Source organism: Megalobrama amblycephala, unplaced genomic scaffold, assembly GCF_018812025.1.
Source record: "Megalobrama amblycephala isolate DHTTF-2021 unplaced genomic scaffold, ASM1881202v1 scaffold503, whole genome shotgun sequence".
In the NCBI taxonomy this organism is placed as follows: domain Eukaryota; kingdom Metazoa; phylum Chordata; class Actinopteri; order Cypriniformes; family Xenocyprididae; genus Megalobrama; species Megalobrama amblycephala.
Window position 1 is genome coordinate 72,831 of NW_025953418.1, and position 24,835 is coordinate 97,665.

Consider the following 24,835-nt stretch of genomic DNA (forward strand, 5'->3'; position numbering starts at 1 on the left):
CATGGATCATGTCAGTTATTATCGCTCCATCTGCCATTTTTCGCTATTGTTCTTGCTTGCTTACCTAGTTTGATGATTCAGCTGTGCACAGATCCAGACGTTAATACTGGCTGCCCTTGTCTAATGCCTTGAACATGAGCTGTCTTTGGGGGCGTAAATTAATGATCACTGTTAAACAGTGAGATTCGCCTGTTCTTCGGACAAACAAATAATTTACATAAGAAGGAGGAAACAATGGTGTTTGAGACTCACTGTATGTCATTTCCATGTACTGAACTCTTGTTATTCAACTATGCCGAAGTAAATTCAATTTTCAATTCGATGGCACCTTTAAGTGTACGTAAACAGGTTGGTAAAAACCGGTAAAAACTGGATATGTGTTCATGCATTCAGCAGCCCAATTAAATACCTGTCTGTCATTAATGTTAATCAAATGACAAAAGATGTTAAATGTTAAATAAGCCTACTGTATCTGAAAAAAAAGGCTATTTAATTTACTATTGTATTTGTAATTTGCTAATTTGCTTCTTTGTTCTTTTTATATAGCCTAACAAAAATAACATACACAATTATAAAATGTATCATATTATGGTCATATTACCCACCCCTTGCCCACCCGTACATACCAGCTGATATACCATGTAAGCCTAGTCTTGATTTGGGTGGTCAATCGGCATTTGAAAGTTTGAAAGGGTTTTAAATCTAGCTCATCAAGTAAAATGACTCAAAATCAAGTAATTTTAGCATGTCAAAGTCAACTTTAATCATATAAAATGTAATTTCCCAACAGCAAAATTGTGGGCAGTGAAAATGCTGAGTGGTAACTTTGTAAAACCACTAGCCACAGGTGGCTGGTGAGCAAAAAAGTTAATGTCAAGCCCTGGATACACAAGTTTCCAAATGAAAAACACATCTCACATACTCTTACTCATCTTAAAATATCTGTTTTTCTGTGTATAAAAGAAATGTTTATGTTTTGATTGTTTTATGAATAATTATTTGGCTATAAAGACAATCTGCTTATAATGATGATGCAGTATATTTGTTTCGTATTTGTTTATTAAAATGTATATTTCTGAGTTCCTCAAATCATGATACAAAGAACAGCAGAGCAACAAAACTTTTATTCAGTGAACTATAGTAATGCATCAGAATGTGTCTCATATTCACTGATCTTCACTGTAGAATCTGAAGTCTTGAATCTGGACTCACTGAAACAGGAAGTAGAAGAGCAGAGGAGAGAAGAGCAGGAGGAAGCTTCCCTTAAACACTCCATCTAATCAAGATGATAAAGAAAACTGGTATTATACTAATAATAATAATACAAATAATAATAGTGAATTAATTAGTTGAATAAATGTCACAATTTTCTAAAACAATAAAAAAAAACCTCAGAAAACATTTGACTAATTCAAAAACTCATTTTCAAGCTGTTCTGCTTTACACTATTCTTGACTACTCTTGAAATTTGATATTGTGCTCCTTATGAACAATGACTTTGAATTATTATAATAGTGGTTATGGGAAAAGGCAACTGATAGATGAATACATGTAAATGTAAATTAGCAAATGGTCAAATAAAGAACAATACCTGCTGCATTGCAGAGATCAGTGTCACAGCAGCGGACAGTCACTGTCCCTCCAGTTGGCAGCTGATGGGTCCCTGGATCACATATCTCTGAACACCCTTTAGTTATGGCGGAAACCTTAGTGGAACCTGTAAAAAGGACAAACTTCCTATATAATAGGCTAAAGAAGCAATTCCAGAAATCATGTTCCTCTTGCAATAGACAAATAATTGCAATTATGTGATGAGATTAACATATATTTCTACTTCATATTATCACTTTCAGTAAACTACGACAGTAAATTTCCACATCACACTGAACTTACCAACTGATTGTTCCACTGTACTGGTTAGACATTTAGAAGATCCAACTGGACATGTTTCCTCTTTTGCTTCACAGGAAGCCGTCAAAGCAGATGAACAAGAGTAACACTTGAGAGAATATCCTTAAAGACAGAGAGAGACATTCAGTGATCTCAGTGTACCAAATAATACATTCAATACTTGCTGTTTTTGTACCTCCAGTGAAAAAAAAGAAAAGAAGAACGACAGAGACTCGCAGATCCATCATGTGTCAGGAAGAGAATGAAATCACAATGTTTCTGTTCCTTTTATGTCTGTTCAGAAAGGGGTGGGTTCAACAAGGAAACTTTGTGAAGTCCTACACACACTTGACACACTCAAACACTCATGATAAATGTTTTCCCTTCCGAAATACCTTATGATCAGCTTTAAGTACGGGTAATGAAAGTGAATGATGCATAGGACTGGATAAGGAGAATACATGTCGAAATTGTTCATTTATGTTTTTATGTGTTTTTTAGCAAAAAGAAACACTTGTTATTGTTTAGAGCTGTTATGGTTGAGATCTTGAATAGTTGTGTTAGATTTTGTGGTTACCATTATTCTGAAGAGTGCAGCGTCTGGTCAGGGCGTGAGAGGCTTCATGATGGTTTATACTAAATTAAAGTCAAACTAATGTGGGTGAAAGGTATTACATTTCCATGTTAAGTTATATTTAGTATAGTAGTAGTTAATTTTATTTGAAATAGATAAGATTTCATTTTCAGGGCCGTAACTCAGTTATGCTGAAATTCTTTTTTTTTTTTTACTAAATGTTACATTTCCACTGTTGCAGCACCAGTAAATAATACTAGCATCTCCATCAATCAGATATAACAGTGAGTTTCAATAAACCACACTGGACTTACCAACTGGTGATAGCGATTCAAACACTGAGAAGATCCACTGGTTTTTACTTTTTGTCCTGCACAAGAACCTGTCGGACTTTCACACTCATTACAGCTGAGAGAGTGTCCTTTAGTAATAAAACTCATTTAAAAAGGGGCCTGATTTCCGAACACTGATTCAGGTACTTCATAAAGAATTATTATACATGTATGTAAAAGCGTTCTTAAATGAAAGCCTCAGACCACTCGCAAATCTTAACATGTAATAAACATTTCCCCAATACATACTATATACATGTATTTTAATATAGGAAAATATAAACAATGTAATGATGTTTATTTATTAATGGGTGTTAAATATTTTATTATGATTAGTATATGCAGGCGCTTTCGCTGGTTGACGGTTCATCATAGACACTCTGATTGGGCTGCGGCTACACAGCCCCATACGAAGCTCAGGGTGTTGTGACACATTCCTCCCATAACCATCATTTAAATTTTGTGACTTGTGCCACTTCTGTTGGCTTGGACCAGACAGCCTTCATTGCCCCCATGTATCCTTGGCAGGCCAACATCTGTCAGGGTTCTGTCACTTCGGTCTAGTTTATTTCTTGGTTTTGTGACAGAGCTCTGACACTCCCGTTCTTGTCGTGTTTTTGTGTGAGCGTACGGTCTTGAGTGTTCTCGGGGCCGTGCGCTCTCTTGTCTGCGTGCCATTGTTTCATGTTGGGAGCGTGGCGTTCGGATCCCGGCACTCGTGTCTAGTTTGGTTTCGGTTTCGTGTCGGGATTCGGACACTCGCGCTCCCAGTCCTGTCTTTATTGTGAGCGCACGGTTTGTGTGTACTTTCACTTGCCGTGCGCTCTTGTCTCATGTTTTGTGTAGCACGCGGTTTTTCCACCTGCCGCGTGCTTTCATGTTGTGTTTTTGTCTTTTGTTGTGTAGCACGCAGTCTGTGTTCATGGGCTGCGTGCTCTCATGTTGTCTTGTTTTGTGTGAACACGTGGCTTATGAGTTTTCATAGTCACGTGTTCATGTCTCGTCTTGTGTAAGCACATGGCTTGTGATTTGTCTTCATTGGCCATGTGCTTGTGTCTTTGTTTTGTTTGGTGTGAGCACATGGCTTGACATGTGTTTCTTTGTGCCATGTGCTCTCATGTCTATTGTCTTGACCCCGCCCATCTTGTTACCTGATTATTGGTTGATTTGCCCCACCTGTCCTCCCTCGTTACCTGCCTTGTTTGCTCTCCTATTTATTCTCCTTGTGTTTGCAGTCCTGTGCTGGTTCGTTGTCATATTATTCCTTGTGTGTCAAGTCAAGTTCGAGTTCAAGGTCAAGTCAAGTCAAGTCAGTCGAGTCAAGTCAAGTTTAAGTTATAGTCTGTTTTCCCCCTCGGGGTTGTTTTTGTTGTGTTTTTGTTTTTATTTTTATTATTAATAAAGCCCTTCCTTTCCCTGCATCATTGAGTCCTCGCTCCTTCCCTTCCACCCACCTGACAACATCTACAGCAGGTTTGTTGTTTTGTCCCTAAATTCCCACCACTGCTGACCAGGACCGACACACAAGATACTCTGACTATTTCTCATGCAACACATTGATTATGAGAACTGATTGTTTGCTTACCATCTAATCTACCAGACCTTAAAAGACTAACTACACCTCCGATTGAAGAAGATAGTCAGATGGCTTGAGAGTGAGAAAATCATGGTATTATTTTCATTTTTGTGTAAACTATCCCTTTAATATGAGGCCTCGTTAGCAGATGATGAACAAAATTCACTTCACATGTAATTGGTCATAATATTTTGGCTTATCAGTGTATATTATATTAAAATAAACAATAAAGATGTCTTTGTGATCTGTAACTGTGAACAGGAAAATCCTGACATTGAATGCAAATATTGTATTAAAAACTAAACATATCTTTATTTTTAATGATCATATATTTGAACACATTTTTTCATAATTTATCACATTTTGTGTTACTGCAGTACTCTTGCAGTCTTTCAAAGCACACAAGAAACAAGGTGATATTTTTTATGTCATAAAGCATCCAGTATTGTCACGATCACCGTCTGCTCCTGTCACTTCCCAGACTACATTCCCCATAATCCTCTCTGCCAATCACCTGCACTCCCTCCACCAATCACTACACTAATCACCACCCAGCTGCAGCTCATTACCAGGACTATAAAGGACTGTCACACACACACCACCTCACCGCGAAGTCTTGTTTACCCTGTGTGACATTTCTGAGCGTTTCCCTGTGTTTATTGTCTGCCTGTTTCCTGTTACCGATCCTGCCTGTTTCCTGTTTATTGACCCGTTGCTGCCTGTCCTGACCCCTTGCTTTGTATACCGACCTGTGAGTGATATCTGCCTGCCTCGATCCACTGCCTGTACCCTGACTACGACTCTGCCTGTCCCTTGCTGTTCCTGTTTGATCCTGTTTGACCCTGCCTATGCGACCACGCTTCCCTTTAATAAAACGCTGCATTTGGATCCCCTGCCTGAGTCCCACTTCGTTACAGAAGACTTCGCCATACCCAGATCCAGCAGCTTCTGTGAGCGTTTTCCAGTCTCAGCATGGACCCAGCAATGCGTCTTGTCAGCCTCCGTCAAGGTAACAGTACCCTCAAGGCACATATCCGGAAATTTTTAGATATTGCTTATTTATCTGATCTGCTGGACTGTGCCCTCATTGACTTCTTTGCCTATGGATTAAACAAACCATTAAAGAACTGTTTACTCACCAATGGTCCCCGAGGGTCGCTCACGGAATTTCTGGACTTTGCCCTGTTCACTGTTGGTTCACTTTTTACTGTGGGTATCGTGGAGGAATGCGACACCACGGTGAATCACGTCATGGCGGCCGCTAAAGAGAACACTCACAAAATGGTGGCTACCACAACAACATCACATCACATCTCCGCCGATCGCCCAGAGCAACGTCACGTCTCCGCTGATCGCCCAGAGCAACGTCACGTCTCCGCTGATCGCCCAGAGTCTCATCACGTCTCCGCTGATCGCCCAGAGCAACGTCACGTCTCCGCTGATCGCCCAGAGTCACATCACGTCTCCGCTGATCGCCCAGAGCAACGTCACGTCTCCGCTGATCGCCCAGAGTCACATCACGTCTCCGCTGATCGCCCAGAGCAACGTCACGTCTCCACTGATCGCCCAGAGTCACATCACGTCTCCGCTGATTGCCCAGAGCCACGTCACGTCTCCGCTGATCGCCCAGAGTCATGTCACGTCTCCGCTGTTGTTCCAGAGCAGCCCTCTCTCCTTGTCAGTTCTGTCATGGCCAAGAGGGCTGTTTTCACTTTTTATGTCTTGGCTGTCATGCGTGCGTGGAGGATGTACTCGAGCTCTATGGACTTGGGAGCAGTCTGCCAGCCCGAGCCCGCTGTGGTTCCAGAGCAGTCCGCTGTTGTCCCAGAGCAACCCGCTGTTGTCCCAGAACGGCCTGCTGCCGTCTCAGAGCAGCCGTTTGCCCCACTGGCCGCTTCGCACTCAAGCCCGCTGGCCGCATTGCATTCAAGCCAGCCAGTCGCTACGCACTCAAGCCCGTCGGCCGCTTCGCTCTCAAGCCCACCGCTTGCAACGCACTCAAGTTTGCCGGTTGGAACGCACTCAAGTTTGCCGGTTGGAACGCACTCAAGTTTGCCGGTTGGAACGCACTCAAGTTTGCCGGTTGGAACGCACTCAAGTTTGCCGGTTGGAACGCACTCAAGTTTGCCGGTTGGAACGCACTCAAGTTTGCCGGTTGGTACGCACTCAAGTTCGCCGGTTGCAACGCACTCAAGTTCGCTGGTTGCAACGCACCTCAGCTCTCTGGATGCGATGGACAAGATGGCTGTTTCGCCAGTGCCCACGGGCAAGATGGCCGCCCCTTCGATGTCAAGGAACATAGGGGGTGTTCCAGCCATCGAGTTCGCTCCAGAACCTGTGCTACTTGCCCTGCCGGCGCCCCACGAGCTCCTTGTCCATGAATCGACCATGGCCACCGTTGATTTCCCCAAGAACTTTTTTGGGGGGGGGCCATATACCAGAGGGTGGGGAGCTTGTGGGTGGGGACCCTGCACGGCCACAACCATCAGCGGGCTCCGAACTGCTAGGGCCGCCCATGGACTATAAACCCCTATGGCCATCAATGGACTTTGACCCACCGTGGTCATCTTCGGACTCTGTCCTGCCGTGGCTGCCCGAGCCACCTGACCTGCCGTGGTTGCCCAAGCCACCTGACCTGCCGTGGCTGCCCGAGCCACCTGACCCGCCGTGGCTGCTCAAGCCACCTGACCAGCCATGGCTGCCCGAGACTCCTGACCCGCCATGGCTGCCCGTGGCACCTGACCCTCCGTGGCTGCCCGTGGCTCCTGACCCGCCATGGCTGCCTGTGGCACCTGACCCTCCGTGGCTGCCTAGTTCCTGGACCTGCATTGGGGACCCTGTTCCTGTCTGCATGCAGGTCCCCAATGCACCCACCCGCCCCTCCCTAGCTGTTCCTTTTACGCCGCAAGGACGTGCCTTCCGGGGGGCGTTATGTCACGATCACCGTCTGCTCCTGTCACTTCCCGGACTACATTCCCCATAATCCTCTCTGCCAATCACCTGCACTCCCTCCACCAATCACTACACTAATCACCACCCAGCTGCAGCTCATTACCAGGACTATAAAGGACTGTCACACACACCACCTCACCGCGAAGTCTTGTTTACCCTGTGTGACATTTCTGAGCGTTTCCCTGTGTTTATTGTCTGCCTGTTTATTGTTACCGATCCTGCCTGTTTCCTGTTTATTGACCCGTTGCTGCCTGTCCTGACCTCTTGCTTTGTATACCGACCTGTGAGTGATATCTGCCTGCCTCGATCCACTGCCTGTACCCTGACTACGACTCTGCCTGTCCCTTGCTGTTCCTGTTTGATCCTGTTTGACCCTGCCTGTACGACCACGCTTACCTTTAATAAAACGCTGCATTTGGATCCCCTGCCTGAGTCCCACTTCGTTACAAGTATAATTTTCAGTTTATCACATCAGAACACCAAAGACAGTACAGAGAAAACACAAGCTCTAGCCTTTTGTAACCCTCAACTCATCTTTTATCCCTGATGAAAAGAAAGAAAACAAAGGTTGATTAAGCTAGCAATACATCTGTATTAAATGTTTAATATGAATGATGGTGAGACAAAAAAACTTTAAAGGTGCCATAGACTTGAAAACTGAATTTATCTTGGCATAGTTGAATAACAAGAGTTCAGTACATGGAAATGACATACAGTGAGTCTCAAACTCCATTGTTTCCTCCTTCTTATGTAAATCTCATTTGTTTAAAAGACCTCTGAAGAACAGGCGAATCTCAACATAACACCGACTGTGACGCAACAGTCGGGATCATTAATATGTACGCCCCCAATATTTGCATATGCCAGCCCATGTTCAAGGCATTAGAGTAGACGTTAGACGTCTGGATCTGTGCACAGCTGAATAATCAGACGTTATGCAGGTAAGCAAGCAAGGACAACAGCGAAAAATGGCAGATGGGGCAATAATAATTGACATGATCCATGATATCATGATATATATAAACTGATATATGATATTTGTAAACTGTCTTTCTGAATGTTTCATTAGCATGTTGCTAATGTACTGTTAAATGTGGTTATTGTTTATTACTACATTCACGGAGACAAGAGCTGTCGCTATTTTCATTATTAAACACTTGCAGTCTGTATAATTCATAAACGCAACTTCATTCTTTATAAATCTCTCAAACAGTGTGTAACGTTAGCTTTAGCCACGGAGCACTATCAAACTCATTCAGAATCAAATGTAAACATCCAAATAAATACCATACTTACATAATCAGCACTGGTGTCAAAAGTATTCACATTCATTACTCAAGTAGAAGTATAGATAGAGTTTAAAAATACTTCTGTAGAAGTTGAAGTATCAACTCAAGCTTTTTACTCAAGTAAAAGTGTAAAAGTACTGGTTTCAAAACTACTTAAAGTATAAAAGTAAAAGTAATGTAGGGGGAAAAAATGCCATTAAGGACAAAAGCTTAGGCCGCGCCACAGGGGCCTATTGTGCACTACCCCACCTCCTCAAAAAAAAAAAATTCTAAAGGCCATAATGACTATAATGTTATATTAAAATGTTAATGTTGAAAAATTTGGAACGCACTAGGCTTACACGTTTCAGCATATATGAGCATACATGCCCATTGAAAATGAACACATTTTAGTACAATGCAAATACATTAAAGCACCATATATGTTTACTACTGAGCATTAAAGGCAGGGTAGGTAAGAAATTTTGTTCCAAATTTGTTTAAACTTTCTATATATATACATGCATAATTAAAATGTAAGAACTCTGATAAAAAGAGTATAAAAATCGAGTGACTCTAGACCGTTTAATCTGTATTAAACACAGCTCATTATTTCCATCCGGGACGAAACATAGGATTGGCTTAGGCGGCTGTCACTCTCTCGCAACCATGGCAACCACCCTTTTGCCACACATGACCTGCCCACTTGCGCGCGCATGTTTGATTTGGGGAATTCAAGAGGCATGGATCCTAGGAATACCAAAACAATGGCAGAGAAACAGCAAGCTAAATTCACAGTACCGGCCTATGCAGTTAGTGAAGGCAAACCAGGCAAAAAAGGAAGACAGTAACAGTACAAGAAAAGGCAATGAACAAAAAGTCTTTGGATAAACAAAGAAATAAAACGCGAGTTAATATCGCCGTGGCTCTCCAGTGATGGCGAGAACTGAGGGAACTCAAGGGGCTGAAAAGTGACTCCTTGATGGCTTTATTTCTGCTGGACAGGTAAATCTTTCTTTTTGTATTTTGATCATACATATTTTTTTGTTTATTTTTTCATGAAGCATGTGTCATTAGCACACGTAGCTGCGTAATATAGCTAACATAATATTACTTAGCGAGCCGTAGTAGAGACGATAAATAATCTATAGGCCTAGCACAAGATGATAGCTATAGTGTTGAATTGTGCATATTTTTGCTTTAGATAACTAAATACATGTTTAACAGATAGTAGGCCTAACATTACTCCGCATCTAGGAACTTTTCTTAGAACTATATTTACCCTCTGTCTAACTCTTTTACCATGTTCACCTGTAAGTTTACCTGCACGGTTTTTTTCGCCTTTGTTTTGTTTTTATATTCTCTACCTATGTTTACTGATGTCTTTATCTTGTATCTGTGTGTGTCGTACACACTTTGTTGTATGTGTGTGTTATTATTTTGTGTCTGCAATGCAGTTGTGAGTTGATATTTGAGTGTATGTTACTCTGTTTATCTGTAGAACAACGTATATGTTATGAATCTTACACGAAATTCATCTTCATCACAGTGTAAATGATGGTAATGGAAAAACGTGTATCATGCAACCTGTTTTTAGCTTTGCCTTATAGATAACTAACTCGTTAGCGAATTAAATTATGTTTATCTTCATAATTATAAAGTTATTTTTATTACATGTGATTCTGACATGATGTCACTACATGCACTGTGCTCCTTCCTCTCGCTCGTCTCAGGTAAATAATGCGTCTTCCAGCTCAGTGGTCGGAGTCGCACGTTCATGCGTTTTGGGGGCGTGGCTTTGGAAGGAGCCCAGAAGGGAGGGGTGGAGTGAATGGAAATAATGAGCTGTCTTTAAAACAGTCGTGAGAGGTCTACAGACACTCGATTTTTATACTTTCTTTTTCAGAGTACTTACATTTTAAATATGTATTGATATATAAATAAAGTTTAAACAAATTTTGAAAAAAAAGTTTTTTATACATTTTTTACCTACCCTGCCTTTAAGGTGTTTCGTGGAGTGGAAGATATCATGACTAGTTGCCTATAAGTATTGTAATGGTGCAAAAAGTCAAACTTCAGAGGCATGACATCAGTGACCTTTATTGGAATGTAAATGTACATCCAAGCTTAACTGCAGGAATCTGTGAGGGCAGCGGACAAGAAAAATGCAGGTAGTTTTGGTGTACCCAGGGCAGGCTTAGTAACAATCAGGGGTTGACATTAACACCCGCCAACCCGCCAAATGCGGGTAGTTTTCAGCTGTTTCAGTTCACACCGCACCGAAAAAAGGCCAACAAACTCGTCTGTTGGAGTTTGTTGGATAGGTGTTATAACCCTGTCGGGGTCTGTTTTTACCAGACTGAACATGTTTAATCGGCGTTTGTTTGGTCGTCCGAGCATCCAACAAACTCTGACTTAATCTGACCTGGCCATGAACCGTTGCCATGACGACGAGGCAAATCCCCTGCAAAGACAGCTGTTTGATCGCGCCCGCGCCTCACGCACACACAACAAAGCACTGGAAACGTGACATCGCAGCTTGTTCGTTATAAAAAATAAAATAGTTTTTAAAAAAAACAAACATATAAAAGGTACAGTAGTCCGTAGTGCAATCCATGCCGTTCAGCAAGAGCACTGCTCGTCTTCACCGAGAGAGAGAGAGGTATAACCTATAACACCATGAGAGCAACGCAGGTTTACCTTCAGTTTCGTTTTAAATTAACTTGTTTTGGCTTGTTTAGCTACATGGTTGTATAGGCCTATGGGTCACATAAATAAAAAGGGTCGCGCTAAAAAAACGTTTAAAAACCGGTGTATACGCTAATTTATTCAAACGTCTCTCTACCGAACTAATGTTACCTAGCTTAATTTGTGGAGGACGAAGAGAAAGCACTAAATGATAGCCTAAATGAGCCAGTAGTGGAGAAATAACAACTTTTAAGAAATAATCTTTTTTGAGTAACGACCCCTAACACTGGCTATGTCCTCCTTGCTGGAGTGTGACGTGATTTGTGACATGTGCAGGTGCGATGGATCGCGTACAAACCAATAGGGTGTCAGAATGGTATATGTTTATACTTCTCATCCAACCACAATCAAATTCACTCTATCCGGATGGCACGATTTATCTGGATAGTTGTTGTTTTTTTTCTCAAGCCGGAATGAAAACAAGCCGAAATGGAGTAAGGAGGCTATTTTTAAAATGTAAGGAGTAGAAGTAAAAAGTCAGCTGAAAAATAATTACTCCAGTAAAGTATAGATACCTGAAATTTCTACTTAAGTAAGGTAACGAAGTATTTGTTCTTCGTTACTTGACACCTCTGATAATCGGTTATGCTGCATGACGAACACTTTGTAAATATCCATTTTGAGGGTTATATTAGCTGTGTGAACTTTGTTTATGCAATGTATTATAGAGTTGCGAGCTTGGGGGCGGGGAGCAGGAGCATTTAAAGGGGAAGCAGCCTGAATCGGCGAATTTATAATGATGCCCCAAAAAAGGAAGTTAAAAAAAATGAATAAAAAAAAATCTATGGGAAATTTTGAGCTGAAACTTCACAGACACATTCAGGAGACACCTTAGACTTATATTACATCTTGTGAAAAAGCGTTCTATGGCACCTTTAATCTTCTTCTTCCTTTAGCAGATTCTCACATGTTGTTGTAATGCAGTGGTCTTCAGCTCCTAAACAGTTCAATATGGTTGTGCAGTTCTGTCCATCACAAGAGAAACATTTCTTTCCATTGGGAGCAACAGACCTGGGATCTACAGGAGTAGATTATTTACTTTATTATAATAAAGTATTATTTTATTTTCTGTACAAAATATAACATCGAATGAAATTACACTCCTTTAGCCGCTCTTTTCAATCAGTTCATGATAATCAAGTCGCACCTTGCATTTTATTTCCTGACTGAATGTTATTTAGAAGTAAAATGAGACATTAAAGAAGATCATTTCATGTTTATGTTTTGAAAGTCATTTGCACATGATCATTTAAGTACAATACCTGGAGCATCTTGGGCGTTACACAGGTCAGTGTCACAGCACTCAGAAAGCGACCTTACATTGCCAGTGTTTATGGACCCACTGTGACAGTCAGGAACACAATCTCTACCCTTCATCATAGAAATATTGTCACCTAAAAAACATGAATGATACAAAAAAGATCAGTTCAACTACACACAATTTTGATGGAAAGTTGATTTATAAATATGTCAAAGTAAAAAGAAGCAGTGAGAGTTAAGACAAACATCTTCTTGCAGCTGCAAAGCAGAAAAGAAAAGAAAGAATTTTTCTCTTTATCGATTTTTTTAAAATACAAATTGTATTGTTAGCATAACAATCGGAGAGAAAACAAATCTGGAATATTCTGTGACTGAAATTGTAAATTCTGGCAAGAAAAGAGTAGTTCTGTGACACATTACATTTCCATGAGATTTCCACTCAGTGTTGCCAGACGTATGATAATTATCGTATTTGTACGATAATTTAGACCTCTGTATGATGTACAATCAATAATGAAAAAAAAAGAAGAAAAAAAAAACATTTTGTACGATAATTTCCCACTAAGGTACACCTAGTTATTCTATTGTGGTAATTTGCAGGTCATGTCAAAAAGGTTATTGGCCTAGATAAATATCTGTATTCTGTACATTGACTCGTCTGTACATTGACGTTGACTTGTCAAGTCACCTTTATTTAGCTAAGGTATAGCTTTACAGAGATAGAGGGAACATAATTTTGGCTGTACAGCAGCTAAAATAGTGTGATTGTCCAGCTTAAGTAAGTTCAGTATTGATTCATTCTGTTGAAAAATCATTAGTTATTAATTTAGTTCATTTACTAAAAACTTGTGTATGATAATTGTCTTCCAAAAATGATCATTTTGAGCTTCTGGTACGATACTTGGACATTTCCAATCTGGCAACACTGTTTCCATTGTTGCAGCACCAATAATACCAGCATTACTGGTGTGCATCTTAAGACAAAACAGTGGCACTGACATATTTTAAAGGTGCTCTCAGTGATCCTGGGTGAAGTAACTTCCTGTTGACGTTCGAAGTGTTGTCAAACAAAAGAGAGGCTAGCTAGACCCTCCCTCCTCCTCCTCCTCCCCCTCCCCTCCGTGCTTCCTGAAACAGTCATGAACGCGCATTTAAAATCATTCTTGTCGGTTATTGGCTGGAGCATGTTTATTATGATTTTGTGGTCCAGGCTGCACCAGTTTATTTTTATTGCCGTTTTCGGAGCTTGTGGCGACTACAGAGACCGCATTTTTTTTACAGTGTGTTCAGGGGACAGGCAGCTAGCGGATAGTGAGGAGATGTTTGCTGTATGTGACAAAAAATGTTTTCGCCTAAAAACGTGTGACATCACTTAGAGCACCTTTAAGATATGTCAGTACAAGTTACTTTCAGTTAAAACAGCTCAAACATGCATTTTAGTCTAGAACTAGCTTAAGCCTCGTCTGTGAAACTAGGGGTATGTGTAAATGAAATTGCTCCTGTTGTAACAGCTGTGGTCTGTATGTTAATGAAGTTGTGACACCTCAAGCAATAATTGGCTTGTTTTGATTAAAAAAAATCTAGTGGATTTCTCAAAAGATGGGGAATTACAAAGCAGGAGTGAAGCCCAGACCTGTTGATCAAATTAAATTTGTTTGTTTTAGTTTAAACAAACAAAAATATGGGTGTTGAACACAAGGAGAAAAAGTCCATGATGCAAAGACTATCAAAGACTGTATTCACCTGCACTCGCAGCGCCCTCTTCTGGCCTTCAGTTGCTCTTACATATTTATCACCTTCCCCTCTTCACCTGTAGAGGGAGCATTTTTGTTGTTGTTGGTGTTCAAAATGCATCTCCGAATGTGTTCGTCTGAAAGAAGGCTGAGTAAAGCTTGGGATAATTTTCATTTTTGTCTTAACTATCCCTTTAATATGAGGCCTTGTTAGTAGATGATTAACAATATTCACTTCACATGTGATTGGTTTTGACTCATCAGTGTATGTTAAAATAAACAAAGATATCTTTGTGATCTGTAACTGTGAAGAGGAAAATCCTGACATTTAATGCAAATATTGTATTAAAACTAAACATATTTGTTTGTTTAATTATCATATTTGATTACATTTTTCATAAATTATCACATTTCGTGTTACTGCAGTACTCTTGCAGTCTTTCAAAGCACACAAGAAACAAGGATATATTTTATTTCATAAAACATCCAGTATAATTTTAAGTTTATCACATCAGAACACCAATTAACTAAACATGTTTGTTCAGAATAACTTGCTCTCCACGTCATGTAATGGTGAAGGAAATGTTAAATGAGGCCTAAAGAAAATTAGAAAAAAATGAAAAAGTGTGCATGGCTCTTAGGGCTAAAGTGTCCAAGTAAAAAAGAATGCCTTTCCTGTTCAGAACATGTTTAATTTGTTGTGCTTCAACACTAACAAAACACAGCCTACCCAGATAGCAACTTTGTGTCAGCCCAAATCCGGCCCACGTCTGGCACATGCGGGATGATGATCTGGGCCACATGTGGCAGGAATGATGGCACTTGGGCGGACCGCTCCTGTTTGCCAGATCTAGACCACAAGCAGGCCACAAAAATGCCAAATGTCAGCCAAGAGCAAAGAACTGGACCTTATCTGATCCACAAAATATTTATATATTATTTATAGAGTCATCTCAGCATTAACAATCCTGTTATCAAGCAGAATCACTGAAGGAAAGAAGGAAACAGGAAAAAAAGAGATGAGCAGAAACACAAGAACTACAACTGACTTCAGTCACAGCCTTAGATGAAATCAACTGAAGATAAAAGACATTAAATCTCTGAAGATCTGATTAAACAACTCCACAAACAGCATTACCAGCTTCACTTATTACTAACCTGACTGACTTTATTTCTGTCACATGTCTACAGAAGTTCCTGCTGAGAATTAACAGAAGTTTAACTCTCATGTTTGTTTCATTTCAGGTTACCATGATGGTGATTGATGTTTCCATTAGTTGGCCTCTTAACTTTTAACATATATTTGTCTTCTCTGGCTGCTGTGATAGTGTTTCTGTCAAACACATTAGCAGTAGCAAAGAAAACTGAAGCATGATCATGTGATCATTGTAAACTATTGATGGTTTTGTAATCATCATATAGCCTGTGAACAACACTGTGTCCTACAATTAGCCATCAAATAGTCTGCTTCACTGAAGTCTTAATAATTGAATATAAATGTTACTGCAAAATGAAATCCAGATATTTTGCAGAAATCTGTTAGAAGATGAAAATAAATAAAAACACAAAAAGGAAAACTATGTTGACAAACACAGATATCAGTAATCAGCATATGAATCTCACTGATGGTGACAATAAACAAAATATTTAGACAATCAGATCAGCTGCATAATGCTCTGATGCATTCTGGGAGTTTTGTACTATAGTAATAACAAACAGGACCAGTCCGCCCAAGTGCCATCATTCCTGCCACATGTGGGCCAGATCATCATCCCGCATGTGCCAGATGTGGGCCGGATTTGGGCCGACACAGTGTTGCTATCTGGGGTTGCTCTCTGAATGTTTGTCACAACTCACAACGAGCATGTGTTATTTATCAGTAAGAAAATATTTAATAAGAAAATAAATATATTAATCTTGTAATTCTCTCTGGACAAATGTCTTTTTAAAGGCTTGATGTCTTAAATGTAAATGTGAGCAGTTGTGAATTATAGTCATATTGTTTCTAAACATTATAAAGCTTTGATTGGTTAACCCAAAAACACATTCTCATGATTTGTAGATACATGTGTTTCCAAATGAAAAACACATCTCACATACTCTTACTCATCTTAAAGTATCTCGTTTTCTGTGTATGAAAGAAATGTTTGTGTTTGGATTCTTGTATGAAGAATTATTTGGCTGTAAAGACAATCTGTTTATAATGATGATGCAGTATATTTGCTTCATATTTGTTTATTAAAATGCATATTTTTTGAGTTTCTCAAGTCATGATACAAAGAACAGCAGAGCAACAAACAAGCTTTATTCAGTGAACTATAGTAATGCATCAGAATGTGTCTCATATTCGCTGATCTTCGCTGTAGAATCTGAAGTCTTGAATCTGGACTCACTGAAACAGGAAGTAGAAGAGCAGAGGAGAGAAGAGCAGGAGGAAGCTTCCCTTAAACACTCCATCTAATCAAGATGATGAAGAAAATAGTATTATACTACTACTGCTACTAATAATAATAATAATGAATTAAAATGGCCTGTTCATTGTTGATAAGTTTTTTCACAGTTTTCTAAAATAATAATAAAATAAAAAAAACTCAGAAAGAACTTGACTGATTCAAAAACTTATTTTCATGTTGTTCAAGCTTTACACTATTCTTGACTAGACTTGAAATATTGTGCTCCTTATGAACAATCATTTGTGTTTGAATTATTATAATAGTGGTTATGGAAAAAGGCAACTGATAGATGAATACATGTAAATGTAAATCAACACACAGTCAAATAAAGAACAATACCTGCTGTGTTGCAGAGATCAGTGTCACAGCAGTGGAGAGACACTGTCCCTAATTCATTCTTTTGGGTCCCTGGATTACATTTAGTTATACACCCTTTAGCTGTGTAAGATCCCTTAGAGGAACCTGCAAAAAGGACAAACTTCCAAAATAGGCTCAAGACACAATTCCAGAAATCATGTTCCTCTTGTAAGAGACAAATAATTGCAATTATGTGATGAGAGTAATATATATATATTTCTACTTCACATTATCACTTTCAGTAAACTACGACAGTAAATTTCCACATCACACCAAACTTACCAACTGATTTTTCCATTATAGTGTTTCCACATTTAGAAAATCCATCTGGACATGTCTTCACTTTTGCGTCACAGTAACCAACTGAATCAGGCTCGCACGTGTAACACTTCAGAGAATATCCTAAAAGACAGAGAGAGACATTCAGTGATCTCAGTGTACCAAATAATACATTCAATACTTGCTTCAATACTGTTTTTTGTACCTCCATTGAGAAAAATGAAAAGAAGAACGACAGAGACTCGCAGATCCATCGTGTTTCAGGAACAGAATGAAATCACAATGTTTCCGTTCCTTTTATGTCTGTTCAGAAAGGGGTGGGTTCAACAAGAAAACTTTGTGAAGTCCACACACTTGACACATTCAGACACACACAGAAAATGTTTTCTCCTCCAAAATAATGATCAGTTTTTAATAATGGATTACAGTGATCTAAGTGAATGATTTTAAAAGAAAGTGTAAAAAAAAAAAAAAAAAAAAGTTACTTAAGACAAAAGGTTGCAATGCTGTTCTAGCTGGTTTCTATAGGGGTGTTCTGACATTATTAGATTCTTCTGGTTAATAGACATTTCTGATTTCTATCTGGTTGATAGATGTGGACACTTAATAATGTACATAATTTACATGTGTGTCTATTTTTGTAGTTAATGCTATTTTCTCTTCCAAAACAAGAAATGAGCAGTTAATAATGTAGCATAGGACTGGACAAGGAGAATACATGTTGAAATTGTTAATTTATGTTTTTATGTGTTTTTTTTTTAGAAAGAAACACTTGTTATTGTTTAGAGCTGTTATGGTTGACATCTTAAAGAGTTTTTGTGTTAGATTTGTGGTTACCATTTTGCTGAAGAGTGCAGCGTCTGGTCAGGGCGTGAGAGGCTTCATGATGGTTTATACTAAATTAAAGTCAAACTAATGTGGGTGAATGGTATTACATTTCCATGATAAGTTATATTTAGTATAGTAGCAGTTCATTTTATTTGAAATAGATAAGATTCAATTTTCAGGGCCATAACTCAGTTTTTTTATTTATTTATTCATTTATTTATTTTTACAAAATGTTACATTTCCACTGTTTTCATTTTTGTGTGAACTATCCCTTTAATAAATGGCTTTGTCAGCAGATGATTAGTGATATTCACTTCACATGTGATTGGTCATAATATTTTGGCTTATCAGTGTATATTATAGGTTAAAATAAACAATTAAGATGTCTTTGTGATCTGTAACTGTGAACAGGAAAATCCTGACATTGAATGCAAATATTGTATAAAAAAACTAAACATATCTTTATTTTTAATGATCATATTTGATCACATTTTTTCATAAATTATCACATTTTGTGTTACTGCAGTACTCTTGCAGTCTTTCAAAGCACACAAGAAACAAGGTGATATTTTATTTCATAAAACATCCAGTATACTTTTCAGTTTATCACATCAGAACACCAAGGATAGTACAGATCAAATACAAGCTCTATATTCAGTACATAAGAAAGAGACTGGCACAAATGGCCTGCATGGCAGAGTTCCAAGATGAAAACCGCTGCTGAGCAAAAAAGAACATAAAGGCTCATCTCAGTTTTGCCAGAAAACATCTTGATGATCCCCAAGACTTTGGGAAAATACTCTGTGGACTGACGAGACAAAAGTTGAACTTTTAGGAAGGTGTGTGTCCCATTACGTCTGGCATAAAAGTAACACAGCATTTCAGAAAAAAACATCATACCAACAGTAAAATATGGTGGTGGTAGTGTGATGTTATGGGGCTGTTTTGCTGCCTCAGGACCTGGAAGACTTGCTGTGATAAATGGAACTATGAATTCTGCTGTCTACCAAAAAATCCTGAAGGACAATGTCCGGCCATCTGTTCGTGACCTCAAGCTGAAGCAAACTTGGGTTCTGCAGCAGGACAATGATCCAAAACACACCAGCAAGTCCACCACTGAATGGCTGAAGAAAAACAAAATGAAGACTTTGGAGTGGCTTAGTCAAAGTCTACCTCAATCCTATTGAGATGCTGTGGCATGACCTTAAAAAGGTGCTTCATGCTCGAAAACCCTCCAATGTGGCTGAATTACAACAATTCTGCAAAGATGAGTGGGCCAAAATTCCTCCACAGCGCTGTAACGGAATCATTGCAAGTTATCACAAACGCTTGATTGCAGTTGTTTCTGCTAAGGGTGACCCAACCAGTAATTAAGTTTAGGGGGCAAGCACCTTTTCACACAGGACCATGTAGGTTTGGATTTTGTTTTCCCTTCATAATAAAAACCTTAATTTAAAAACTGCATGTTGTGTTTACTTGTGTTATCTTTGATTCATATTTAAATTTGTTTGATGATCTGAAACGTTAAAGTGTGACAAACATGCATAAAAATAGAAAATCAGGAAGGGGTCAAGCACTTTTTCACACCACTGTATTTCAGAGAACAGATTGTAAACTCTTCTTGTTACTAAATAAAAGACAGCTCAGGATAAGACCAGTGTGTGAGAGTGCAAATGTGGTGTGTGTGTGCGTGTGTGTGTGTGTGTGTGTGTGTGTGTGGTGTGAGTGACTGAAATTAGTGTTGTGTGAGTGTCACTTATTAGGACAAACATGATGCTTTTTGTGAGTCACTTCTGCATATGTAAATGTGAACCGTTTTTATTTATGGCCCATATTGTTATACAGATTAAAAAGAAGCATATACCTATATTTGTGCATTTAATGCATGCATTCATAGGAGCTCTTCATATTAATGGATTGGATTGTGGGTTAGGGTTAGGATGCACATTCTGAGAAATACACAGTGGTCTTCTGAAATAAAAAAGTCCCCTATGTGGTTTTGGATTTTCTTTTAATCCATTGTAGGTTTCTGTGTATTGGGTAGTGCTCATGGTTAGGTTGTGGGCTGGTTGTTTAGATGAAGGTGAACACTACATCAGCCATAATAAAAATTAACACACAATGCCAGTGACAAATATCTTGCAGGGTTCATGAAATTTATTTAAGTTACATTTAACACATTCTATGCTAGCTGTTTATTTGAATTGAAATAGATCAAATTAATTGGTTCCAACTCAGTGATGCTGAAATTACTCTGAAAATTTTTTTCAGCAATCAACTTAAAAATTGGTATTTATGAAATTATTAAATTCCTCTAACAACTCAAAGAAGATTATAAAAAAAATACTCAAATACAATAATGCTTAAACTGTTGCGTTAATCTGTTGTTGATGAAGAGAGAGAGAGCAGCTGGTGGATGTTGAAAACAAAAGGTTAAAAAACATATTTGGAACGCCTTCTGTCAATCGCTTGAAGCTCTCATTGGCCTATACTCATGTCAGTCATCTCTTCTGCGCTGTGATTGGTCAGTACGCGTGCTTGCGCTGTAGAGCCAGTGTAGAATCTGAAGTGGCTTTTCAGCGATTAGCTACGATAAAGAAACCAGATTTCGGTAAGATTCAATCGGGTTACCTGATTATAAATGCTTTAATAATCATAAAACACATCTTATTTCTAATACATATACTTTATTTTATCATTAATGCCGTGTTGTGTTGCGGTAACCGACTAGCTAGTATACTAGCATGTTAACATAACATGCTAACAAACATTCATCGAAAATCTCATTTTTATTTAATTTTTGGTCGATTTTTATTGGCAAATTAGACGCCCTGTAAGTGAATAGTATTGAATATTAATGTAGATAGTTTGATGTTTCTCACAAACATTATCTGATGTTTATATACAGGTAGCAGATCATGTTTGACAGATTAGCTAATATCTGTTTACTTTTTTTAGACGGGATATATTTATACATATTTCGTACGAAATATAGTTTATAATTGTATACATTCATATTGAAGGTATTATATGTTTAAAATATGTTTTAAAAGCTTAGTCATTCGTCCTAGATGTGAGCTCCAGAGGGGATGAGGGCTAATTGGATTTCTTACCACAGTCTAACTCATTTTCCTCATGATGATATTTTGAACTAGATTTGCATTTTTTGAAGGAATAACCAACACTTGATGGGCAGCAAAAGGATAGTGTTAGTGTACGATTTGTGTAATTATTTATTGTTTAAATGACTTAGAAAATATAAAGAAATACAGAAGCATGAGAGAAGGGAACCCAGACTTTAAACATGCCAATATTAAAGGGTTAGTTCACCCAAAAATGAAAATTCTGTCATTTATTACTCACCTTCATGCCGTTCTACACCCGTAAGACCTTCATTCATCTTCGTAACACAAATTAAGATATTTTTGTTGAAATCCGATGGCTCCGTGAGGATTTCATAGCCAGCAATGACATTTCCTCTCTCAAATTCCATAAAGGTACTAAAAACATATTTTAATCAGTTCATGTGAGTACAGTGGTTCAATATTAATATTATAAAGCCACAAGAATATTTTTGGTGTGCCAAAAAAACAAAATAACGACTTATATACTCAAAACACTGCTTCAGGAAGTATTTATGTATTTTTAGAAAAAAAATTTAAAACTAAAATGCCTGAATATTATATTAGACTGATATTGTATTTATTGCATTCTATTGGAAATTTAATAAAAAAATATATTATAATACTTTTACAGAATGTATTAAGTTAATTTCTTCATATATTAATGCATTTAACATTTCAAGTAGAATTAATGCATTAACTAAAGTTAATATATATATATATATATATATATATATAATCTAAAAAATATAAATATAATATTTAAATATACAATATATATTTTTAAAACATAAACATGATTGTTTTATTTATAAAATAACATTAAAGGATTAGTTCACTTCAGAATTCAAATTTCCTGATAATTTACTCACCCCTATGTCATCCAAGATGTTTCTGTCTTTCTTCAGTCGAAAAGAAATTAAGGTTTTTGAGGAAAACATTCCAGGATTTTTCTCCATATAGTGGACTTCAACAGTTACTAACAAGCTGAAGGTCCAAATGTCAGTTTCAGTGCAGCTTCAAAGAGCTCTACACGATCCCAGACGAGGAATAAGGGTCTTATCTAGCGAAGCGATAATTTATTTTCTAAAAAAAATATATAAATTATATACTTTTTAAACACAAATGCTTGAAATGCGCCACACATTACGTAATCACGTTGGAAAGGTCAAGCATGACATGGGTGGAAGTACAGAGCAAGTGTTTACAAAGTGAACATGCAAAGACTAAGTCAAACGCCCTTTACAAAAAAAGGTAAAACAACAGTGTTGGACGATTTTGACCTTTCCAATGTGATTACGTAATGTGTGGCACATCACAGATGAGCATTTGTGGTTAAAAAGTATATAAATTTTATTTCTTTTAGAAAATGGCCGATTGTTTCTCTAGATAAGACTCTTATTCCTTGTCTGGGATCATGTAGAGCTCTTTGAAGCTGCACTGAAACTGACATTTGGACCTTTAGCCTGTTAGTAACTGTTGAAGTCCACTATATGGAGAAAAATCCTGGAATGTTTTCCTCAAAATCTTTAATTTCTTTTTGACTGAAGAAAGAAAGACATAAACATCATGGATGACATGGGGGTTAGTAAATTATCAGGACATTTTAATTCTGAAGTGAACTAATCCTTTAATGTTGTATTAAATTTGTAATTTTGACACTTTTCAGTGTGTAATACTAACACTCCAACTGTGTCTCTCTCACCTTTCTCTCAGTGTGTAGTCATGACGACTCTGGATGATAAGATTCTAGGAGAGAAGCTGCAGTATTACTACAGCAGCAGTGAGGATGAAGAGAGTGATCACGAGGAAGACGACAAAGCATCCAAAACCATCCGCGACCAGGAGGTGCTGGATGTGGAGCTCGACTACAATGCAGATGGCAGTTCGGTCAACACCGGTACGGTTAGACGTGAAATATGAAAACAAATGTGTACTTCTATTCCCAGCAACCTCATTTTCATTCGCTTCAAATTAAATGATGCTGCCTTGATGTTCATCAACAACACATCCCTGTAGACTGCTGACTGTGTGTGTGCTTCTCCCACAGGGCCGAAGGGTGTGATCAATGACTGGCGTAAATACAAGCAGCTGGAGAACGAGCAGCGCGTGGAGCAGCAGAAAGAGATGGAGCGGCTCATCAAGAAACTCAGCATGACCTGCAGGTCACATCTAGATGAAGAAGCCGACAAACAGAAACAGAAGGAGCTGCAGGATAAGATTGCAGGGAAAGTGAGAAACACTCTATAAAGGGAAATTTAAAGGGATAGTTCACCCAAAAATTAAATTCTCCTCATGATTATACTGGTTAGCATGGGCATCTTGGACTTATACTGACATCCAGCAGTATAGCAAAAGTTGGAGTTAAAAAAAAAAATTTTATTATTTTTTTTTTTATTGCAAAAGCAGTTTTCAGTTAAAAATGGCACTTTTAATAAAGATTTTTTTTTTTTTATATTTATGTTATTTTTAGATATGTTGTTAATATTTATTCAGTTATTATTTAAAGGTGCTCTATGTAGCTTTTTTGTGTGTTCAAAATGTATATAATGAGCAAGTACATCATGAATCTGTCTTCCAATCCATGTTTTTGTGGATAATAAGTGTTTATATTCGGGCTATTTTAGAACGGTCGGGTTTGCACCGCTGCGGAGTATCCCACTTCCTGTGTGACTCATTGTAGACATCAGAGAGAAGTGGTTTCGGCTACAATGTTCTTCTGAAAGATGCATGCAGTTTTATTAACCGCTATATATTTAATTTAGTTCCTTTTGCTTAAAGATCAGATTCATAATGCCAGTATGGACATGAATCTTGCCGTCGAGGACTTCTGGTTCTTGTGGTCTTTGCTGAGGATCTGTGCCGAATGTCAGCATCAAAATTTCATTCTTCTTCTGTCTTCAGATGAACCTCCGTGTGGATGAAGAAGAGGAGGAGGATGATGATGATGAGGCCTTCCTCCAGCAGTATCGTCTGCAGCGCATGGAGGAGATGCGGCGACAGCTGTGTGGAGGGCGGCGCTTTGAAAAGGTGATTGACATCTCGTCGGGGGAGGAGTTCCTGCGCGCTGTCGACGAGGAGGAAAAGAACACTCTGGTGCTCGTCCACATCTACGAGCCAGAGGTGCCCGCCTGCCAGGCCATGGATGGCAGCCTTCTCTGCCTGGCACTGCAGTACCCAATGGTAACAGAAACAAATTGTTTCATCTTAGGGCTTTAATTGTCTTAATGTCTTGTGATGTTTATCATAATGATAAATGTCCTGATTAGTACTATTCTCATTAGTCGTTTTAAAGTGATAGTTCACCAAAGAACAAAAATTGTCATTATTTACCATCCCTCATGTTTTTCCAAACCCATTAGACTTGTTTTTTCTGTGAAATACAAAAGGAGATTTTTAATCGAATGTCTATGCTCTTTTTCCATAAATATTAAAGTGGCTGGCAATTAGGAGTGTCTCAAAT

General features: G+C 38.5%; 3 protein-coding genes across 3 annotated transcripts; 1 reads left to right on the forward strand and 2 right to left on the reverse strand.

Moving 5' to 3' along the window:
* Positions 1-1,041: 1,041 nt before the first annotated feature.
* On the reverse strand, positions 1,042-2,240 carry LOC125261845 (beta-cardiotoxin CTX23-like). The gene is made up of 4 exons (XM_048180397.1): positions 2,087-2,240; positions 1,894-2,013; positions 1,592-1,717; positions 1,042-1,276 (listed from the first exon to the last, which is right to left on the reverse strand). Exons 1-4 carry the CDS (start codon positions 2,136-2,138, stop codon positions 1,209-1,211), a joined length of 366 nt encoding a protein of 121 aa, XP_048036354.1. The 5' UTR covers positions 2,139-2,240; the 3' UTR covers positions 1,042-1,208.
* Positions 2,241-16,682: 14,442 nt separating this feature from the next.
* LOC125261847 (three-finger toxin MALT0070C-like) lies at positions 16,683-21,636 on the reverse strand. Its single transcript, XM_048180399.1, has 5 exons — positions 21,614-21,636; positions 17,628-17,725; positions 17,426-17,545; positions 17,126-17,248; positions 16,683-16,790 (listed from the first exon to the last, which is right to left on the reverse strand). The coding sequence occupies exons 2-5, from the start codon at positions 17,674-17,676 to the stop codon at positions 16,723-16,725; spliced, it is 360 nt and encodes a 119-aa protein (XP_048036356.1). The 5' UTR covers positions 17,677-17,725; positions 21,614-21,636; the 3' UTR covers positions 16,683-16,722.
* LOC125261846 (phosducin-like protein) lies at positions 20,707-24,606 on the forward strand. The gene is made up of 4 exons (XM_048180398.1): positions 20,707-20,861; positions 23,089-23,272; positions 23,423-23,604; positions 24,277-24,606. Exons 2-4 carry the CDS (start codon positions 23,098-23,100, stop codon positions 24,589-24,591), a joined length of 672 nt encoding a protein of 223 aa, XP_048036355.1. The 5' UTR covers positions 20,707-20,861; positions 23,089-23,097; the 3' UTR covers positions 24,592-24,606.
* The last annotated feature ends 229 nt before the right edge of the window (positions 24,607-24,835 follow it).

Excerpts from the sequence above, each read along its gene's own strand:
- LOC125261846 (XM_048180398.1), top strand. The coding sequence starts at position 23,098 with ATGACGACTCTGGATGATAAGATTCTAGGAGAGAAGCTGCAGTATTAC. Across the intron at positions 23,273-23,422 it reads TGGCAGTTCGGTCAACACCG|GGCCGAAGGGTGTGATCAAT; the intron begins GTACGGTTAGAC and ends CTTCTCCCACAG. Across the intron at positions 23,605-24,276 it reads AGGATAAGATTGCAGGGAAA|ATGAACCTCCGTGTGGATGA; the intron begins GTGAGAAACACT and ends TTCTGTCTTCAG.
- LOC125261845 (XM_048180397.1), bottom strand. The coding sequence starts at position 2,138 with ATGATGGATCTGCGAGTCTCTGTCGTTCTTCTTTTCTTTTTTTTCACT. Across the intron at positions 1,718-1,893 it reads TACAGTGGAACAATCAGTTG|GTTCCACTAAGGTTTCCGCC; the intron begins GTAAGTTCAGTG and ends TCCTTTTTACAG. Across the intron at positions 1,277-1,591 it reads TGATCTCTGCAATGCAGCAG|ATGGAGTGTTTAAGGGAAGC; the intron begins GTATTGTTCTTT and ends CATCTTGATTAG.
- LOC125261847 (XM_048180399.1), bottom strand. The coding sequence starts at position 17,676 with ATGGATCTGCGAGTCTCTGTCGTTCTTCTTTTCATTTTTCTCAATGGA. Across the intron at positions 17,546-17,627 it reads TTTCATTTTTCTCAATGGAG|GATATTCTCTGAAGTGTTAC; the intron begins GTACAAAAAACA and ends TCTGTCTTTTAG. Across the intron at positions 17,249-17,425 it reads TATAATGGAAAAATCAGTTG|GTTCCTCTAAGGGATCTTAC; the intron begins GTAAGTTTGGTG and ends TCCTTTTTGCAG.